We start from the raw sequence: 19,556 nt of genomic DNA, 5'->3' as shown, positions 1-19,556 counted from the left end.
GAAATATATACTCTAATGTAAACACACAATTCGTAATTTTTGTCTGAAACAACGGGCAAAGATGTTTTATGAAAAAATTCCTAGGTCCCGACCACAATTCTCGGTAGTCATCCTTGAATTATCAGATAGGAGGACCTGGAAGCCAACTCACAAATACGCCATCACTGAATCCGTTAGCTCCACGTCCATTTTGCTGTAATACCTGGATGAAGAACGTAAGGAAGTCTTGCAACATCTCATGTTGCAACAGCTCAGGCTACTGACCAAAAGCAACGAAAAGCGTACTCTTGGTCTAAGAAAAGGACAGTGTTCGTGGAATGCTTTGAACTGCGGCATGCATTGAGTTATAACTAGTCACTGAGACGGCACAAACCGTACAGAAATTTGCTCACCTGTGCGTATAGGGTACTTCCCCGTCATAAGTGCAGCCCTGGTTGGCGTGCACACTGGCAAAACGTAATGGCTGTTCAAGATGATCCCGTTGTAGGCCAGGGCGTCAATATTAGGCGTCGGAATTTGGTCGGAGCCATGGAAACTGAGGTCATTCCAGCCCTGGAAAGAAAATAGTGGTTTTATAGTGTCTTTATCTGATCTTAAAGTAGGAAACGTAGCAGTTACACTCAAGTTGTGATTACTCGCGTCACAGCGGGCTGGACAGCTTATCTTTTTTTATTAATTTGATTTCACGTTAAGTTAGGATTTTATAAGCGTTATAAAGGCAGTCGTACAAGAGCAGGTCGTTAGTAGACCGTTGGATACACGTGCTGCTCTATAAAATGCTCCATTGTTGTCTCGGACGCCGTATTTTGTCTTGTTATGTGCCTTGCAATTCATTTCCCCACCACCTAACACAAGCAGTACGCGTCTTGTCAGCGCATTTGCAACTGCTTGGCGTCTTTTTAATATCCATAGACGCGTCACCTGGTGAAAAAGTAGCTCCGCGAATATTAATACGAGGCTCGACCAAAAGATCTCCCGTATTTGGAGAGGCCGCTGTGAGAGATGAAGTGGGGATACTGATGTGTAGGAGGTATCGGTCGATAGCGGTGTACCTGCATTTCTAGCAGACGCAATGGCTTGGCTAGGTAATCACCGTGCGAATGTTGTGCAAGAGTATATTCGTAATGGTTGTTTCTTGATTAATACTCAGAGAGCATTTCATATTCGTCTCGAACTTGGCTGACATGATTCCGTTCCTGATAAAACCATTCGAGTTTGGGTAACAACTTATAGAAAATCAGGTCTTGCACTGAAACATAAATCTACTGGCCAAACTGGAACTGTGACAAAGCTGGAAAATGTGGAGCGTGTGAGAAAGTTCGTCCAACAATCTCCAAAGCTTTCAGCTCTTATACATGCAGCTGCTTTGAGATTGCCTGATAGCGGTGTAAGAAGTGTCTGCAACAAACTCTTGAAAAAATGGCTCAAATGGCTCTGAGCACTATGGGACTTAACTTCTAAGGTCATCAATCCCCTAGAACTTAGAACTACTTAAACCTAACTAACCTAACGACATCACACACATCCATGCCCGAGGGAGGATTCGAACGTGCGACCGTAGCTGTCGCGTGGTTCCAGACTGTAGCGCCGAGAACGGCTCGGCCACCCCGGCCGGCCAAACTCTTGAAAAGCTTCCTTACGAAATGATGGTTACCCAAAAATTAAGACAGACAGATTTTGAAACTCGCAGCGCTGTGTGACGGAAAATTGTTTAGAACACCCCTCCTGGCGATGGTTCAAATGGCTCTGAGCACTATGGGACTTATTGATTGGTGACTCCATGTTGTCTTGTGCTCTACGACCAGATAACAGGTATACTTGAAAAAAGAGACAGCATTGGTCGTATATATATATATATATATATATTTTAATTTTTTACTATCGCAAAATCGATTTTCTGTCACTTGACCATCTTCAGTGCTATATTATATAACTTAAATTAGGATGCACTGTTGTCACTAAGCTGATTGCCGTAAGCTTAGTGACAACAGTGCATCCTAATTTAAGCTATATAATATAGCACTGAAGATGGTCACTTAGTGACAGAAAATCGATTTTGCGATAGTAAAAAATATACGACCAATGCTGTCTCTTTTTTCAAGTATACTATGGGACTTAACATCTGAGGTCATCAGTCCCCTAGACTTAGAACTACTTAAATCTAACTAACCTAAGGACTTCACACACATCCATGCCCGAGCCAGGATTCGAACGTGCGACCGTAGCAGCAGCGTGGTTCTGGACTGAAGCACCTACAACCGTTCGACCACAGCAGCCGGCTCCGTGGCGATGTTTTGATTCCTTTTGTTGAGATTCACTTAAGGTTATCAGTGTTCTGGTGCAACCACAAGGGCCGGAACGAAGATGAAGACCGTAAGAGAAGAGAAGGCGGTGGAACTACGTCGGCCAATGGAGCGCAGACTAGGACCGCACCGCAACGGGAGCGCTCTTGCCAGCCTCGGCTGCTCAGTGTACGCTTATTTTTGGGACAGTATTCGTTCAGCTGTAGACCGGCACTCGCAGAACAGTTATTAGTTATCCATTGTTTGTTTGAACTTTGTCTATAAGGAAGAACATTACTGTTTGCACGTCGCCCATCGCTTGCAACAGTTGTTGTAAATATAACTTAAATATTGTCAATATTCTTCATTGACATCACGGTAAATAATAACAGCCAAACAGTTGCAGGACAGAGATTTATTGAAAACCTTGACCACGGTCTCGGTATATCTAAATACACTTTCATCATTTCTTCATTGAAATAAAACTACTAATGTTACTTGCTTGAATTGTTGTATAGCATTCCGAGAATGCAGCATACCTTAATCACCCTATACGAGTGGACAGAACCCCACATTTGGCGACGAGTATCCGCTGAAACCAGTGCTGGATGGCGACAGTAGTTTCGTTTCTGTTTTTTTTTTTTACTGGCGCTTTAATTCTCTCTTGTATTTGCTTTGCACAGCCGCTCGTTGCTTCAACAGATATTTGTCGATTTTGCTAATCAGTGTTTCCAGGTGGGCGTTGCAGAAATTTTCTTTACTTTTGTCCTTGCTTACATTGATTGCCTGGTCTATTGGTTGCATTTGTGTTTTCCTTAAATGCCCACTCCTCCTGTCGCTCCCCGTGCTCAGGCGCCGCAACCGCAAGCGTTAGATGCCACACAGCTAATGCAGGTGTTTCAGTTGAAACGCCCCCTTAGAACAATTATACAAGACTGTCCTTAAACTGACACACAATATTTTTTTTAGCGCAACGGAATCTGACTTTCAATAATCCCTACAAAGCAATGGCCCTGACTAACATTAACCTATACCTTTCACAAATCACTTACCTCACAAAAATCTTCGGTACTCGAACTACTGCAATACAGCAAGCGCCACTACTGCCAGCTAAATAAAAGATTCAAACTACTGAAGGCACTAACTATTGATAGGCACAGTTAGCAAATGAAAGATTTTGATAGAGAACAAACAATGGATTCCAGGTTCGTATCCTGGCAGAGTCGCCATATGAAACGTCCCCTTAGAACAATTATACAAGACTGTCCTTAAACTGACACACAATATTTTTTTTTAGCGCAACGGAATCTGACTTTCAATAATCCCTACAAAGCAATGGCCCTGACTAACATTAACGTATACCTTTCACAAATCACTTACCTCACAAAAATCTTCAGTACTCGAACTACTGCAATACAGCAAGCGCCACTACTGCCAGCTAAATAAGAGTTTCAAACTACTGAAGGCACTAACTACTGATAGGCATAGTTAGCAAATGAAAGATTTTGATAGAGAACAAACTATGTATTTATCTCAATAGTGTTCAAAAGTCATAATGTATATAGCAGTTCATGACATCCATTCTGTACTCAAAAATCCGCCATCTCTCTCCCCACATCCACCACTGCTGGCGGCTCACCTCCAACGGCGCAACGCTACGCGCTGTTCACATCCAGCTGCCCAACACTACAATGGCAGACAACAATGCAAACCAGCCACAGACTGCACACAGCACAGCCAGTGATTTTCATACAGAGCGCTACGTAACGTTGCCAATAAGAAAACATAAACAGCCTACTTACACAGTTCCAGGCGCAGCAGATGTCTGGACTACATAACATGGTGCAGCAGCTACCCACCAACACTTTGCACCCGACGGAAGAAGCACCTCCTGCCACAGCTGCTATACCACCCTTTCGATAGTTTCGTGACCAAGAAGAGGAATGGCTCGAGTGGCTGTCCCAGTTCGAAGCCCATACTCTGGCTCACAATGTGCCAGGTACTGTTACCCACAGTAGTGTTCAAATTAAGTCAGAAACTCTTTCCTAATGCCATTCTTACCTATGACAGCGTGGTCGCCTCGCTAACAAACTGTTATGACCACCAAGTGAATGTGATAGCTGCTAGGTATTAATTCATTAATTGCAAAAAACGGTCAAAACAAGTGGGTAACATACTTGCAGGGTATGACCAAAAAAAATGCAAATTTAAATGTGTTTTTCGTGCTTTATATTCGGATCTTATGTTGTAATGCGATCGTGTACAGTGTGCCTGATGTCAAACTCAGAAAACAGATTTTGAAACTGTCCGATCTATCATCTGAACAGGTAGTGCAAATACTAGATCAATACGATTCAGGTGCCCTGTAAGCTCATACATTGGAGCAGCCAGCTACTTGTCAGGTTGAGTCCCTTGCTTGCGATCGACCATTCCGCACCGGCGGCTTGCGCTAGCTATGCCAAGTAAACAACGTTCCATGCCCCATAAGCAGTTCGCTATGCCGGCGGCCACACAGGCAAACAGAATTAAATCTTGCCCTATGTATTATTCACGGCAAAAACGCCAAGACTGCCCCTCCTGACAACCTCAGTGTTATGCTTGTGGCAGAAAAGGACATGTACAATTCGTGTGTCTGCAGTGTAACAAACATCAGAAATCGGCCCACCCTCAAAACTCTCGTCACAAGCACACTGGACTCGCATTCGGGAGGACAATGGTTCAATCCCGCGTCCGGCCATCCTGATTTAGGTTTCCCGTGATTTCCCTATATCGCTCCAGGTATTTGCCTGGATGGTTCCTTTGAAAGGGCACGGCCGCCTTCCTTCCCCGTCCTTCCCTAATCCGATGAGACCGATGACCTTGCTGTCTGGTCTCCTTCCCCAAACAAACCTAACTCTCGTTACAAGGCCGATGTCACTAATGCTGTATGACTGAGCGGCTGGTCCTTGCGGATGTTCGAGTCCTCCCTCGGGCATGGGTGTGTGTGTTGTCCTTAGGATACTTTAGGTTAAGTAGTGTGTAAGCTTAGGGACTAATGACCTTAGCAGTTAAGTCCCATAAGATATCACACACATTTGAACATCTTTTTTGATTGATGTGGTATATTCAAAGTCTGCAACTAGCAAGTGTGCAGTTTTGTCAGTGATACGTTAGTCAAACAAACTTCTTGTTCATTTAATTCTTCGTGCGAGAAGTGTGAAATTTCAGTTGGACACGGGCGCCTCTTTCACATTGCTCAGTCGTCAAACGTATGAACTGTGGGGCTCCCGACGCCTGTCCAAAACTAGCACGCAACTGACGGCTTATAACAGACAAGACATTCCCGTTCTTGGCAATGTACTTTGCCTGTTCTGTGTCGCTCACCTACAAGACCATGACTTTTACAGTCCTACAATTACGAGTGTGTGGGAACATAATTGGTCTTCATTCTTGTTTGGCTTTAACATTCAGGACAATATGTTGTCAGTGCCTAAATTCAATGCAAGAAACAGTGTAGCTAGCTTGCTAAAAGAATTCCTGGAACTCTTTTCTGAACGTTTGGGAAAGCAAACAACTTTTTTTTTGCACGTATCACGCTGAAAGACTACGCTCAGCCGAAATTTTGCCGGGCCAGAACTGTCTCCATTGCATTACGGGACAAAGTCGATGCTGAACTTAATGAATTGCAAGATAACGGAGTTATTCCGCCCATATCAGCTAGTCAGTGGGGTAGTCCACTTGTTTTGTTCCCCAAACCTTCAGGTCGCATTTGGCTCGGTGTTGACTTTAAGTCTACAGCCAACCCACAAACTGTGATTGATGCTGATCCATTGCCAAGTCCAGAGGATCTCGTCGACAGATTAGGCGCTAGACGATACTTTTCAAAAACTAATTTGCGCGACGCATATCTTCAGATACCTCTCGATTAGAAATCTCAAAAGGTGTATGTAATAATAAATGCTCATTTGGGTTTGTTCAAATATTTGCGGCCGCGAGTGTAGCCGCGCGATCTGAAGCGACTTGTTACGGCCCTCACGGCTGCCCCCGTCGGAGGTTCGAGTCCTCCGTCTCCGGCCATCGTGATTTAGGTTTTCCGTGATTTCCCTAAATCCTTTCAGGCAAATGCTGGGATGGTTCCTTTGAAAGAGCACGGCCGATTTCCTTCCCCGTCCTTCCCTAAACCCGAGCTTGCGCTCCGTCTCTAATGACCTCGTTATCGACGGGACATTAAACACTAATCTCCTCCTCCTCCCCTCGAGTCCTCCCTCGGGCATGGGTGTGTGTGGCGTCCTTAGCGTAAGTTAGTTCAGGTTAGATTAAGTAGTGTGTAAGCTTAGGGACCGATGACTTGAGCAGTTTGGTCCCATAAGACTTTACCACATTTTCCAGTTTCAAATATTTGCTTTTTAGCACTGCTTCCGCACTCGCCAGTTTCGAACGGTATTTGGAACAGCTGACTGCACAAGTGCCAAACTGTTCAAACTATTTGACGATATTGTCGTAGCAGATCGAACACCTGAACGTATTCCAACTTTGCCGAGCTGTTCTAAGCGCTTCTGTCTGGAACCGCGCTGCTGGTACGGTCGCAGGTTCGAATCCTGCCTCGGGCATGGATGTGTGTTATGTCCTCAGGTTAGTTAGGTTTAAGTAGTTCTAAGTTCTAGGGGACTGATGACCTCTAATGTTAAGTCCCATGGTGATCAGAGCCATTTGAACCTTACGGAACCGGTGCAGTGCTTCCACACAGAATTGGTGATAAGGATAGACCTACTGCTTTCGCAGCAAAGGTTTTGTCCAAAGCTCAGTGTAATTATTCACATAAGGAAAAAGAGGAAACTTCCTGGCAGATTAAAACTGTGTGACGGACCGAGACTCGAATTCGGGACCTTTGCCATTCGCGGGCAAGTGCTCTACTAACTGAGCGACCTACGCACGACGCACTTCCCGTCCTCACAGCTTTAATTCCGCCAGTACCTGGTCTCCTACCTTCCAAGCCATAGAAGCTCTCCTTCATTCCAGAAAAAGTGGCTTTGGCTATAGTGTAGGGTGTCACCTAATTCCACCACTATTTGTATGGCAAAAAATTCTACTTAGTAACGGATCACAAGCCTATGCAGTCCTTGTTTCATCCGTCGTAGCCGGCTCCTGTACGAACTCCCCAAAAATTTCAACGATGAGCTTCGTTTTTGTATCAGTACCAGTACGAGAGCCGGTCGTTGTGGCCGACCGGTTCTAGGCGCTTCAGTCTGGAGCCGCGAGACCGCTACGGTCGGAGGTTCCAATGCTGCCTCGAGCATGAATGTGTATCATGTCCTTAGGTTAGTTAGGTTTAAGTAATTCTAAGTTCTAGGGGACTGATGACCTCAGATGTTAAGTCCCATAGTGCTCAGAGTCATTTTTTGAACTAGTACGAGATTGTGTACGGTCCGATAGCTCCACATGGTTATTGCGGACGCGCTTCCACATCTTCCGATTGGCCCTGATACAGATTATGACCCTTCTGCTGCATAGTGTTGTCACATCGATGCTCAGAATTCTGCATTGCATCAGTCTTTTCCGCTGAACTATAAGAAAATTACACAGGCCACGGAAACTGACTCATATTTAAACATTTTGCTAAAGTACGTTCACACATCTTAGCCTCACTCATTGAATAGCATACAGAAATCTGTACTGCGCCGATACTCCTCACGCCGGCAAGCCTAGCTGTACAGAAAGGTGTGATTCCTGTTCAAAATGACAGTGGACTGTCACGTGTGTTGATCCATAAAGCTTGTCAAAAAGAAGTATTGTAGTTACTTCACCAAGGACACTGTGGGATGGTTCGTAGGAAACAGTTAGTGGATAGTCACTGTACTTGGCCGGGTATGTTCATCCAAATAGAACAGATGACAACACAGCGTCACCGCATGTGGGGAAAATCAGTCCGCCCCGCCACGAAAATTATCTGATTGGCTTAAGTAGCAATAGCTATGGCAACGTGTGCGCATAGACGTCGCTGGACCTTTTTGGACCACTCGTTGGTTGACTGTGGTTGACTCTATAGCAAGTCTCCTTTTGCTATGCCAATGATCTTGGCAACGTCACGTAGTGCAATTCCGGTGTTGTCATCGATTTTTTGCCTAGAAGGTTTACCTGAAGTAATAGCGTCAGACAACGAACCTCAGTTCACGTCAGATGAATTTGAAACGTTCTATGAGCGCAATGGCATTCAGCATTTAACTAGTGCACCGTTCCATCCACTGTCAAACGCCGAAGGGGAAGGTTTTGTCAGAACCTTCAAGCACAGGTTGTCAAACTTCGCTTTGTTCCCACCAGGGATCAAGTATTGCTACCGTCCCTCGCCTCAAATCGTTCGCACCCACGAGATGGACCATCGCCAGCGGAATTACTTCACGGCCGCCCCCTTTGGACATCGCTCTACCTTATCCAACCTCCTCAGCATCCGGCGCCCAAGGAAGGCCGCAAGTATCGCTTCGCGCCGCATGATATTGTCTTTTACAGATTTTTTAGCGGCAGCAGGCGGAGGGCTCGAGGCGAGTTCGTCCATCAGTTTGGCCCTTTCATGAATCTTCTTTCAGGTCCAGAAGGTTTGCAGCGCCGCCATCAAAATCAACTTCGCCTCTGTCATGTGCACGAAGATCTTTCAGTATATCTGTCCTCAGATTCACGGATCCAGTGGACAGCTCGACCACAGCAGCCATAAGAGGGTGTCATCATCACACCGTGGGACGACCCCAAGGAGACTGAGTCACCTCCACCTCCTCTCGCTCTACCGGTGGAGCTGGACCCTCCCACACCGCAGCAGTCGCCCCATTCTTCATGTGTTTCATGGTAATGGGAGTTTGACACACACCCTTCTGCTCGTTTTCCAGGGAACGTTTCCGCCAGAGCGCAGACCAAATGGCGGGGTACGCCCTGAAGCTTCACGTCCCCTGTAGCGACAGCTTCCGGCCCGGCTGTGCGCCCAGCCCACACTCCTGCCTCCCCCCACTGTGGTCGCATTCCCGACACGTTGACTGGTGGGCGGGGGGGGGGGGGCGATGGGAGGAATGTTGTAGCGTAACCAAAAGCGCATGAACGAAGATGAAGAAGGCAAGAGAAGAGAAGGTGGTGGAACTACGTCGGCCAATGGTGCGCTGATTAGGACTGCACCGCATACGGTCTCTACAGGAGGAGAATACAAGCGTGAAGAACATTACTGTTTGCATGTCGCCCGTCGCTTGCGTCATTTGTAAATACAAGCTTAGTATTGTCACTCTGCTTTATTGAAATAAAACCAATAATGATAGTTGCTTCAATAGTTGTATAGCATTCCGAGAACGCAGCGTCCCTTAGGTACCCTGTACGCAATGAGTGGGTAGGGCCCCACAGTCAGATACTGTGAATAAAATTTCCGCTACTGGTCAGCTGAAAATCCTTAATTTCATGATGGTTAATCCAAATTGCTACTGTCATGTGATGGAGATCTTACTCCGACCTGTCTTAAACCAGTTTCTTGGGGCCTTGAACAGCGGTAATTCTAGGTCCAACAATACATGGCCACAGCTCACACTTCTTGGCATTCTCTATAAAGTTTGAGGGAGTTGTTTCCTTGACCCCTTCTCGAGAAAACGTAGCCTGGTCGTCAAAGTCACCAATCTCTCTGTAATTTTTCTCTTTGCAGACACTTAAAGGCTCTAGTGAACGTCTTTTTACCGGACTCGGTACAATCTTGTTTAATCCTTCTTTTCGTTTGTTACAATATTTTTGCACTTATTTTTCGCAAAATTCTGAACCATAATTTATCAGACAGTGGAAAATCCAGGATGGAATGTAACAATATTGTGGAAAAGATAGTTGCTACTCACCATATAGCGAAGATGCTGAGTCGCACATAGGCCCAACAAGAAGACTGTCGCAAAATGAGCTTTCGCCCAAGAAGGCCTTCTCCGCTATACGTTGAGTAGCAAGTATCATTTTCACAAACCATCGTTTATTATTTTTATAGAATTTTAAGGTGACATTTCCTCCTTAACAAACTTTAGATAATCATATGGACGACGAGATTTCTATCTCCTTCCAGCCATAGCTGAATAACAATGAGAAAAAGAGGTGAAGGATACAGCAAAAAGACAAGCTGCAGAGGACAACAGTCAGACGGGGTTTACAAAACATTATGGATGAAGAACGCGGTTTCGGAAGAATTTTCACTGAGGACCTTGTTGCCTACTGTGTCGACTGCAAGAATTTGCGAACTGTAATGTTAATAAAAGGTGAATCTGTACGGAAGAATCAATTAACGGTGACCACTTTTCCAGCCTGTGGTAACACAGATAATGCTAAGATGTGGAGTAATTTTCAGTGTGTACAGCTAAGAATTCATTTTAGACTTCCGCCTCCAGCAAGCCCTGACATAGAAGTTTAACGTATTTTTTATTCCATTGTTAAATGATAGCATTCACTTTTTATGCGCCGCCGTATGTTTCTGAAATTGTAAACATCACACCGGAAAATTAAAGTTTTTCGAAATGTGGAAACATGTTGCGAAGTAGAATATGATTATGTACCTTGGAACGGGTATTAGATACAAATTTAAAAGAGTTTTCATGCGAGAAAATTTTGTCAGCACTGTATTTAATAGTCTATCTGCCACATTATTACTCCACTACGCACAGATAATAAGTGAAATCAATTAAACAGAAGTATTATCAAAACTAATAAATTAAATAAATTTTGAAATAGAAACAGTTGGCAAGTAATAAAAATTGCTGTTTTGTGGATAGATAAGATTGTTAAGACACAGCAGTAACTCAACTCATTTGCAAGTATCACATGTTGCTTGGTAAGAAAGCTTATCACGAAAACGAAGTATGGATTAGCTGTCCACATGTTACATAAATAGTTTAAAAAATGTGTTGCACTTTATTCACTATAAAATTTTGTGCCTGTAGAATTAACAGTATATTCCAAATGGGTTTAATGTACTCATATTATACAGCACTTAAATGTCTAAAAACTCTTAAAGTCTGTCTACAGACTGGAGATTCCATAGACATAGATCGACCCCAGTGTCATCTTCCGCCACTGCCGTCACTGGATGTGACATATGGGAGTGTGGGTTCAGCACACCCTCTCCGGGCCTCTGTCAGTTTTCGTGAGGTGCAGCCGCTAGTAATCGGTCAAGTAGCTCTTCAATTGGCGCTACCAGGCTGAGTACACCTTTTTCGAGTCCCTCCCATTAAGCAAAAGTTCCTGGCGTTACCGGAAAGTGATCCTGGGTGCGCTGTGAGGTTGCACTGACCACTGATGTGGTGACAGAAATGCGTAAAAGGCGAAATATTTAGTAATACTGCACAAAACCACAACAAGGAAAAATACCATATAAAATGACGGAAACTTCTAATTAATGCGACTCTAAAATCAGTTACTTGACTGATGTAACCTACCGACGAAATAACATCGGATACCCCTAGGTAAACTATCCTATAGGTACAACTTTTTTCTGTGTCTAAGATGATCGTGTGATGATGTTACAAACATTAAGGGATGATAGAGATGATAAATGTTCAATTTGAAGTAAGGGACGGTGGTCCGAAAACTACCAAGTCGAAAGTTAAAGGCGAAAATCGGTCTGATAGCTCTGCTAACCTCCTTTTCTGCAAGCTCCTTACTTTCTGTATTTTAGTGGGAGCACTACAGACCAAAACAAGGAAAAAATTCATAGTAAATATGGAATCTGAAATGCATATCTTAAAACCTATGAGCACTTGTACATCGGAGAAGATGTGTTTCGCAACAGCAAAGACGAAAAAGAAATGCTATAGCTGTTAAGATATGCATTACACAGACCGTGTTGGCTAGACAATTTTTTCTTGTTTTGGTCTATGCACTTTAGAACTCATATATACTGGACATTCTTTTCTTGTTGTGATCCCTACTACTTCCTACATACTTCTACTGTTGGTCCACACACTTTAGAACTCGTGTTTAATGGAGATTCTTTTCTTGTCCATACTGTTTCCTCCCGAAATATGGAAAGCAGTGGACCTACAGTAGAAGAGATCCACTGTCAGAGCCACGAAAATGATTTTCGCTCATAACTTTCGACTCTGTCGTTTCCAGACGAAAGCGTCACTTATCTCAAATTGATACATTTACCCCTGTCCACTATCCCTGAATATCTGTCACATAATCACGGACTCAACTGCTAATAGAGTAGCAGTTGGATTTGTGAGGGGTTGGGAGCCCTTACTCTGGCTTCTCAAAATGGCGCTTTGCCCTCTACATCTACGTGATTACTCTGCTATTCACAATAAAGTGCATGGCAGAGAGTTCATGCTGTCTCTCTACCGTTCCACTCGCGAACGGCATGCGGGAAAAACGAGCACTTAAATTTCTCCGTGCGGGCCCTGATTTCTCTTATTTTATCGTGATGATAATTTATCCCTACGTAGCTGGGTGCCAACAGAATGTTGTCGCAATCGGAAGACAAAACTGGTGATTGAAATTTCATGAGAAGGTCCTGTCGCAACGAAAAACGCCTTTGTTTTAATGATGCCACTCCAATTCATGTATCATGTCTGTGACACTATCTCCTCTATTTTTCGATAATACAAAATAAACTGCCCTTCTTTGTATTTTTTCGATGTCATCCGTCAGTCCCACCTGATGCGGATCCCACACCGCTCAGCAGTACTCCAGAATAGGGCGGACAAGCTTGGTGTAAGCAGTCTCTTTGGTACGCCTGTTGCACCTTCCAAGTGTTCTGACAATGAATCGCAGTCTTTGCTTTGCTCTACCCACAATATTATCTATATGATTGTTCCAATTTAGGTTATTTGTAATTGTAATCCCTAAGTATTTGGTGAATTTACAGCCTTCAGATTTCTGTGACTTCGCGCGTAATCGAAATTTAGCTGATTTCTTTTAGTATTCATGTGAATAACTTCGCACTTTTCTTTGTTCAGGGTCAATTGCCACTTTTCGCATCATACAGATATCCTATCTAAATAATTTTGCTAGTCGTTTTGATCTTCTGATGACTTTACAAGACGATAAATGACAGCATCATCCGCAAACAATCTAATACGGCTACTCAGATTGTCTCCTATGTCGTTAATACAGATCAGGAACATAAGAGGAGCTATAACACTTCCTTGGGGGACGCCGGATATTACTTCTGTTTTACTCGATGACTTTCCGTCTATTACTACGAACTGTGACCCTTCTGACAGGAAATCACTAATCAAGTCGCACTACTGAGGGGATACTCCGTAGGCACGCAGTTTGATTAGAAGACGCTTTTGAGGAACGGTGTCGAAAGCCTTCTGGAAATCTGAAAATATGGAATCAATTTGTCATCCCCTGTCGATATCATTTTTTACTTCATGAGTATAAAGAGCTAGTTGTGATTCGCAAGAACGATATTTTCTGGATCCGTGCTGACTATGTGTCAATAAATCGTTTCCTTCGAGGTACTTCATAATGTTCTTATACAGTACATGTTCTAAATCTTCACTGCCAAACCACGTTATTGATATAAGCCTGTAATTCAGCGGATTACTCTTACTTTTCTTTTTGGGTATTGGTGTCACTTGAGTAATTTTCCAGTCTTTAGGTACGTATCTTTCTGCTAGCGAGTGGTTGTATATAATTTCTAAATATGGAGCTATTTTATCAGCATACTCTGAGAGGAACCTGACTGGTATACAATCCGGACCGGAGGCCTTGCCTTTATTAATTGATTTAAGCTGCTTTTTTACACCGAGGATATCTACTTCTATGTTTCTCATCTTGGCAGTTGTTATTGATTGGAATGCTCATCTGTGCATTGTATGTTCTATAGACTGGCGAGGGAGACGGGAGTCCATCGGAGGTGACGATCACAACAGGGAGGTAGTTGGACATTAGGGGAAAACACATAATTATTCGTCAAGCTATGTACACGCCCTGGTCCAGTGAGGGCAGCCTGGTGTCCATCCACGGGGCCTGCATTGAGTCCATGCAGGACACGGTGGCCGACGCGCAGTGGCCAGTTTTCGTCCAACGCACAGGGCGAGTTCATTCGTTTGTTCAGATGGGAGGCCGACAGTGTCTGCCACCTTTCGGCCTGTCGCCGATGACAGAACTGGACACACACCCTATAGTCTTTCTCAAATGATTTTGCAGAAACTGTTCCGGAAAAAAGTATCAATTTTGCTTTACTTGTACCATTATATGTCAGGTTTATTGTGATGTGTCCATCATTTCGTTAATGGTCGAAGTAATATGTACATGGAAGTAAGACAGTGCGCGAAATTCGAAAAAGTTTGCAGTGAGAAATAGAGGTCGCCACGGTCTTGGGTTTGGTGCATATTACATCGACTGATGACCTCAGCAGTTAAGTCCCATAGTGCTCAGAGTCATTTCAATCTTTGGTCATCATCAGTTGCACTTTAGCACCACAGCGCTACGTCGATGAAATTATTCGTTCTATTTTGTTGCCCTTAATGGCAATCCATTCTTGGCTTACATTTCAGCAAGACAATGCCCATCCGCACACGGTGGATGTTTCTCCTGCTTATCTTCGTGCTTGCCAGACCATACCTTGGCGAGCAAGGTCGCCAGATCTCTTTCAAATTTAGGTCCATAGAAGCGTTATACGTAGGGCCTTTCAAACAGCTCAAGATTTTAACGATTTAAACCGTCAATTGGACACAATTTGGCACGATACCCCTCAGGGGTACGTCCAACAGCTCTGTCTATCAACGTGGAGACGAACAACTGCTTGCATAAGGAGCAGAGGCTGTATTTTCAAAGCTCTTCATTTTGTAACAATCATATAGTTTTTCTGAAACTGTAATCATTTATTTGTCTGTATATGTACACCACATCTACCAATTTCCGTCCCATTCTGATAATTCCTTCAAAGCGCGTCTTTTCTTTTGTCCTAGATTGCAATTTGTTTTTGAGTAATTGGCAAAATTTGATGATCAACAATTTTACAGTTGGATTTGGATTGTTTGGGGGAAGAGACCAAAAAGCGAGGTCATCGGTCTCATCGGATTAGGGAAGGACGGGGAAGGAAGTCGACCGTGCCCTTTTAAAGGAAACATCCCGGCATTTGCTTGAAGCGGCAAAGGGAAATCACGGAAAACCTAAATCAGGATGGCCGGACGCGGGATTGAGCAGTCGTCCTCCCGAATGCGAGTCCACTACGCCGCCTCGCTCGGTTCAACTTTACAGTTACAACCAAAGAGTTCACATGTCTATATCTCTGTTATTGTATCCCAGACGGTGTTGAGTTTCAAAGAGATTGATTCATATCCGTCTTTCGTCTGTCTTCAAAGTGTCAGCTGGATACATGTGTACAGGAACTGAGTTTGTGTGAACTTCCTCCTTTCAGACATGGCAGGAATTTCATATCGTGACCACGCAGTCACGTTTTTCACGCACTTTCGCGTCGATAGTAATGGACACAAGGCTGCACGGCTGTAGCAGACGGCGTTTCCAGACCGACGATAGCCGAGTTCAAAAATGGCTCTGAGCACTATGGGACTCAACTGCTGTGGTCATAAGTCCCCTAGAACTTAGAACTACTTAAACCTAACTAACCTAAGGACAGCACACAACACCCAGCCGAGGCAGAGAAAATCCCTGACGCCGCCTGGAATCGAACCCGGGAACCCGGGCGTGGGAAGCGAGAACGCTACCGCACGACTACGAGATGCGGGCGATAGCCGAGTCATTAAATCTTTGGTACTGTGTATCGGTGCCTTGCCGAGAGAGGATCCGTAGAACCACAGATTACTGACCGAGGAAGACTACGTGTTGCTCGTATGCCAGCCTAAAAGAGCTCATTCGAAAGGCTGTCGAAGAGCAGCCAGGTATCAGCGCAAGGCCAGTGCCATTGGAATGTGGTACAGTATACTTACAATTTCTGCATCGAGGATACCTCACGAAAAGCTCATGTACCCTCATCTTCCTCAACGTGTTCAGGCGCTTACACCTGCCGAGCATCAGTGTAAGATTAATATGTGGGGAGAAATAGTAGCTGCTTGTCTGGTAGGGCCTAAGTTTTCCCACCTCAGAGGGGTTGCTTACAGGGACTTTATTTAGAATAACTAGAAGATGTGCTACTACAAATAAAAGGAAACATGTTGTTTATGCACTATGGGTCTGCAGCAAATTTCAGTCCTAGAGTGTGAGATGCAGATACTTAGAAGCGGACCGAGTTGCGTGGCCTGAATTCCCCCCCCCTCCCCCCCTACCCCCTTCCCACGACCACAATTCTTTTGGATTATTATCTCTGGGGGAAACTTAAATTTTAACCTGGTATGAAGCATACGCCACACATCTTCCTGTCACGCCTATTAGTTATAGGTATCAGCGAGCGAGCGGTACCAGGAACCGGTGAGCATATACGGCACATAGGACAGGCAGTAAGCTGTCAGAGAGCAGTGGGTTGAGCATTACGGAGCTTGTGACGAAAACTGATGGAACAGGTAAAACTAAGGCACGGGAGTGCTTACTGTGTGTGTGCGCCAAAGTGAAACGATTTAATAGCGAAGAGCCACCAACGAGAACCTGGGGATGAATTTCTTTAGATGTTTACAGTATCACCACTATTTTTAATTACATTCGAAATTGTGTTTTATGAAACAATTGCCATTTGTGTGCCGATTCGAACAAAGCATAAGACGCCACGAGCGCCAACGAAGTTACTGTACTGAAATTTTCCTCGCTGAATCGTCGTTTGGGCTAGGCTTCGGGAGAGATAACATTCCGTAACACTAGTGATAATTTTGTTTCAGTAACAGTTGGCACTATCTGATCCAGAAGCAAACTAGTGCGCAGTAATATGGAGTGTGTGCATCATTCACCCTTATGGCTTCTGCTCTGCTGAGCACGCTTCAAACCATGTCTCCAAATCTCTGTGGAGAAATGGCACCCCATTCTTTCTCAAGAGTTCGAACTAGAGATGGTACTGACTTAGCACGTTAGGGTCCGCAGAGAAGTCCACATACTAACTCATTCCAAAGGTGTTCCATTTTGTTCAGATCGGCATTCGGGACAGAGAAGTGCACTTCAGTGTCCATAAACCATTGTCCCAAAGATGCTGCTCCATCACAGTGAGCCCTCTCATGATTTTGCAAACAATCATCATCAACAAATGTTCCTCTTCTGTATGCAGTACACGATGTTGTAAAATTCCTTCATAACTATTCGCATTAACGTCGTCTTAAACGTAGTAAGGGGACCCAACATTAACCACGTAAAATATCCACATAGCGCAGCACCACCTCTTCCGTACTCCACCCCGTCGTGGCTGGCAGCGTTCTCCAGCCATTTGCCAAATCCAAACTCTCCATTGAACTGCTACACGGTACAGCGTGATTCATAACTGCAAATCTGTCGCTTCCAGTCATTCACTGTCCGGTGGTGTCGATCTTTACACCATAGCAAGAGTCACGTAGCACTGACTGCGGAATTGTGTGGTTTATGAGGAGCTGCTTGACCACTGTAATCCACCCTTTTAACTCCATAAGCTCAGTCTTTGTGGCAGCTGGACTGTTGGCAGCACTTCGATACTGACGAGTCATTCAGCTAGTGTCACGCAACCTTTTACAACCATCCTCCAGAATGCTCGAAGGTCCCTTTCAGTCAGTACATTTGACCTACCTCGTCTTGGTTTAGCTGTGACTGTTCCATCGCGTTTCGCCTTCGTAATTACATCATCAGCAGTCGAAATTGGTAGATTTAAGATACCTGGTATGCTGATGGATTTCTTCCAATGAGGAGTCCACAATCGAAGTCAGCGAGCTCTATGCCAGACCTGCACTGATCTTACTGCGTCCCGAGTGGCAACACACTACCCTCCACTTCCTTCTACTCTGGCGGGTCGGCCTCTCGTGACACGCCGTAGCCATTTCCTGGTTACATAGGAATATCCAGACACCTCAGATCAGACAATCCATTTAGAGCATGGTGAACGGTTTGATCTGGTTATCATCACATCATGTGTGACACATACGATCTGTTTCATAGAGATAAAACAGATTATTCAAACTACAGTTGCGAGGAGGAAACGTTTGTACGGTGCTGAAATCTAGAGACTCAGCACAGTTGGCTTGCTGCAGCAAATGATATCGAGACTGCGTCCATTTATGACTTTATTATGACTGCCCGAGAGCTCACATATTAATATGTGACCACTAATGAGCGATTCCTCTACAAGGGACAATGACAAGAAAATCAAATGGTACGTACGTCGTAACGACAAGACATACGCCAATTCAGGATTAAGTTTAAGTAAGTGATTCATCCACAAATGCATCTACCTGTTATATGTCTCCACCAGAATGACTCTACAGTGGCGTCAGTGCAGTCTACACTTAAAGCAGTGGCCAGATTCTTAGGTAAATGTGGAGGTTTCCACTGAGATCTTAGGTCCCTTCTCCTGTTCCGTAATTAACAACCACTGATGTAAGTGTATTCCAAATGGGTTTTCAACCAAGCCCATAAATTCTGTGCTAGACTGCATTTCTTCCTTGTCTTTTAGAGTGCAGTAGAGGATATGAATTTGAGTGACCAACAGGTCTGCCGAGTGCTGTTGGCAAGCGGGGCAAACTGAGGAGCTGTTTGGTTGAGAGCCAGTGGCTCCGGTCTCGTAAACTGACAAACTGCAGTGTGCTGACCACATGCTCCTCTGAACCCGCCTGTGGGCTGAGGACGACACGGCGGCCGGTCGGTACCGTTGGGCCTTCATGGCTTGTTCGGGCGGAGTTTAGTTTTTTAGAGGACATATATTGATGGTGTAGTTCCATAAGACCTAAGTTCCGGGGCCACACTCCGGAATTTTCTTCTTTTTCAAATTACCATATACTCCTAATTACAATAATAGCAGTGTACAAGTAACATACGAGATCTATTTGTTGTTATGTCTACATGTATAATCTTTCAGCGCTCCCCTTACCAGATCATCTGCCAGGATGAAAATAATGTTTGGCGGTGGTGTGCTCTGGCCGTGGACGATTGCAGCACATGCCGTAAGTAAAACTGGCAGCAGGAGACACGACGTGAACCACTCTCTTGCCATGATCAACTGCTTTTGGAGACTTGGTCAGCTCCTGGTAATGCACTGCCTGCAACAATGTAACAACGAATGTTACTATGAAAACTTTGTACTCACACATTGTTTGGCTATTTAATGGGGTGATGGATCTATGGCTCGTTTTGGCTTTGAGACCAAACTTACATTAACGTTCTTTGTTAATTACGGGCACAGACCATTCGCTGGAGTGCAAAGAACTGCATTCAGACGTACTAATTCAG

At 44.5% G+C, this 19,556-nt stretch overlaps 1 protein-coding gene across 1 annotated transcript in view; it reads right to left on the bottom strand.

The window, feature by feature from the left end:
* Positions 1 to 19,320, bottom strand: part of LOC126176651 (arylsulfatase B-like) — a 135,159-nt gene extending 115,839 nt beyond the window's left edge. Inside the window, exons 1-2 of the mRNA XM_049923809.1 lie at positions 19,198 to 19,320; positions 393 to 552 (exon numbers count right to left, since the gene is read on the bottom strand). Coding sequence (XP_049779766.1) covers positions 393 to 552; positions 19,198 to 19,320 — 283 coding nt within the window. The remainder of the gene's footprint in view (positions 1 to 392; positions 553 to 19,197) is intronic.
* Positions 19,321 to 19,556: the final 236 nt, after the last annotated feature.

Source organism: Schistocerca cancellata, chromosome 3, assembly GCF_023864275.1.
Source record: "Schistocerca cancellata isolate TAMUIC-IGC-003103 chromosome 3, iqSchCanc2.1, whole genome shotgun sequence".
NCBI lineage: Eukaryota > Metazoa > Arthropoda > Insecta > Orthoptera > Acrididae > Schistocerca > Schistocerca cancellata.
This window is presented reverse-complemented; position numbering and strand designations above follow the sequence as displayed.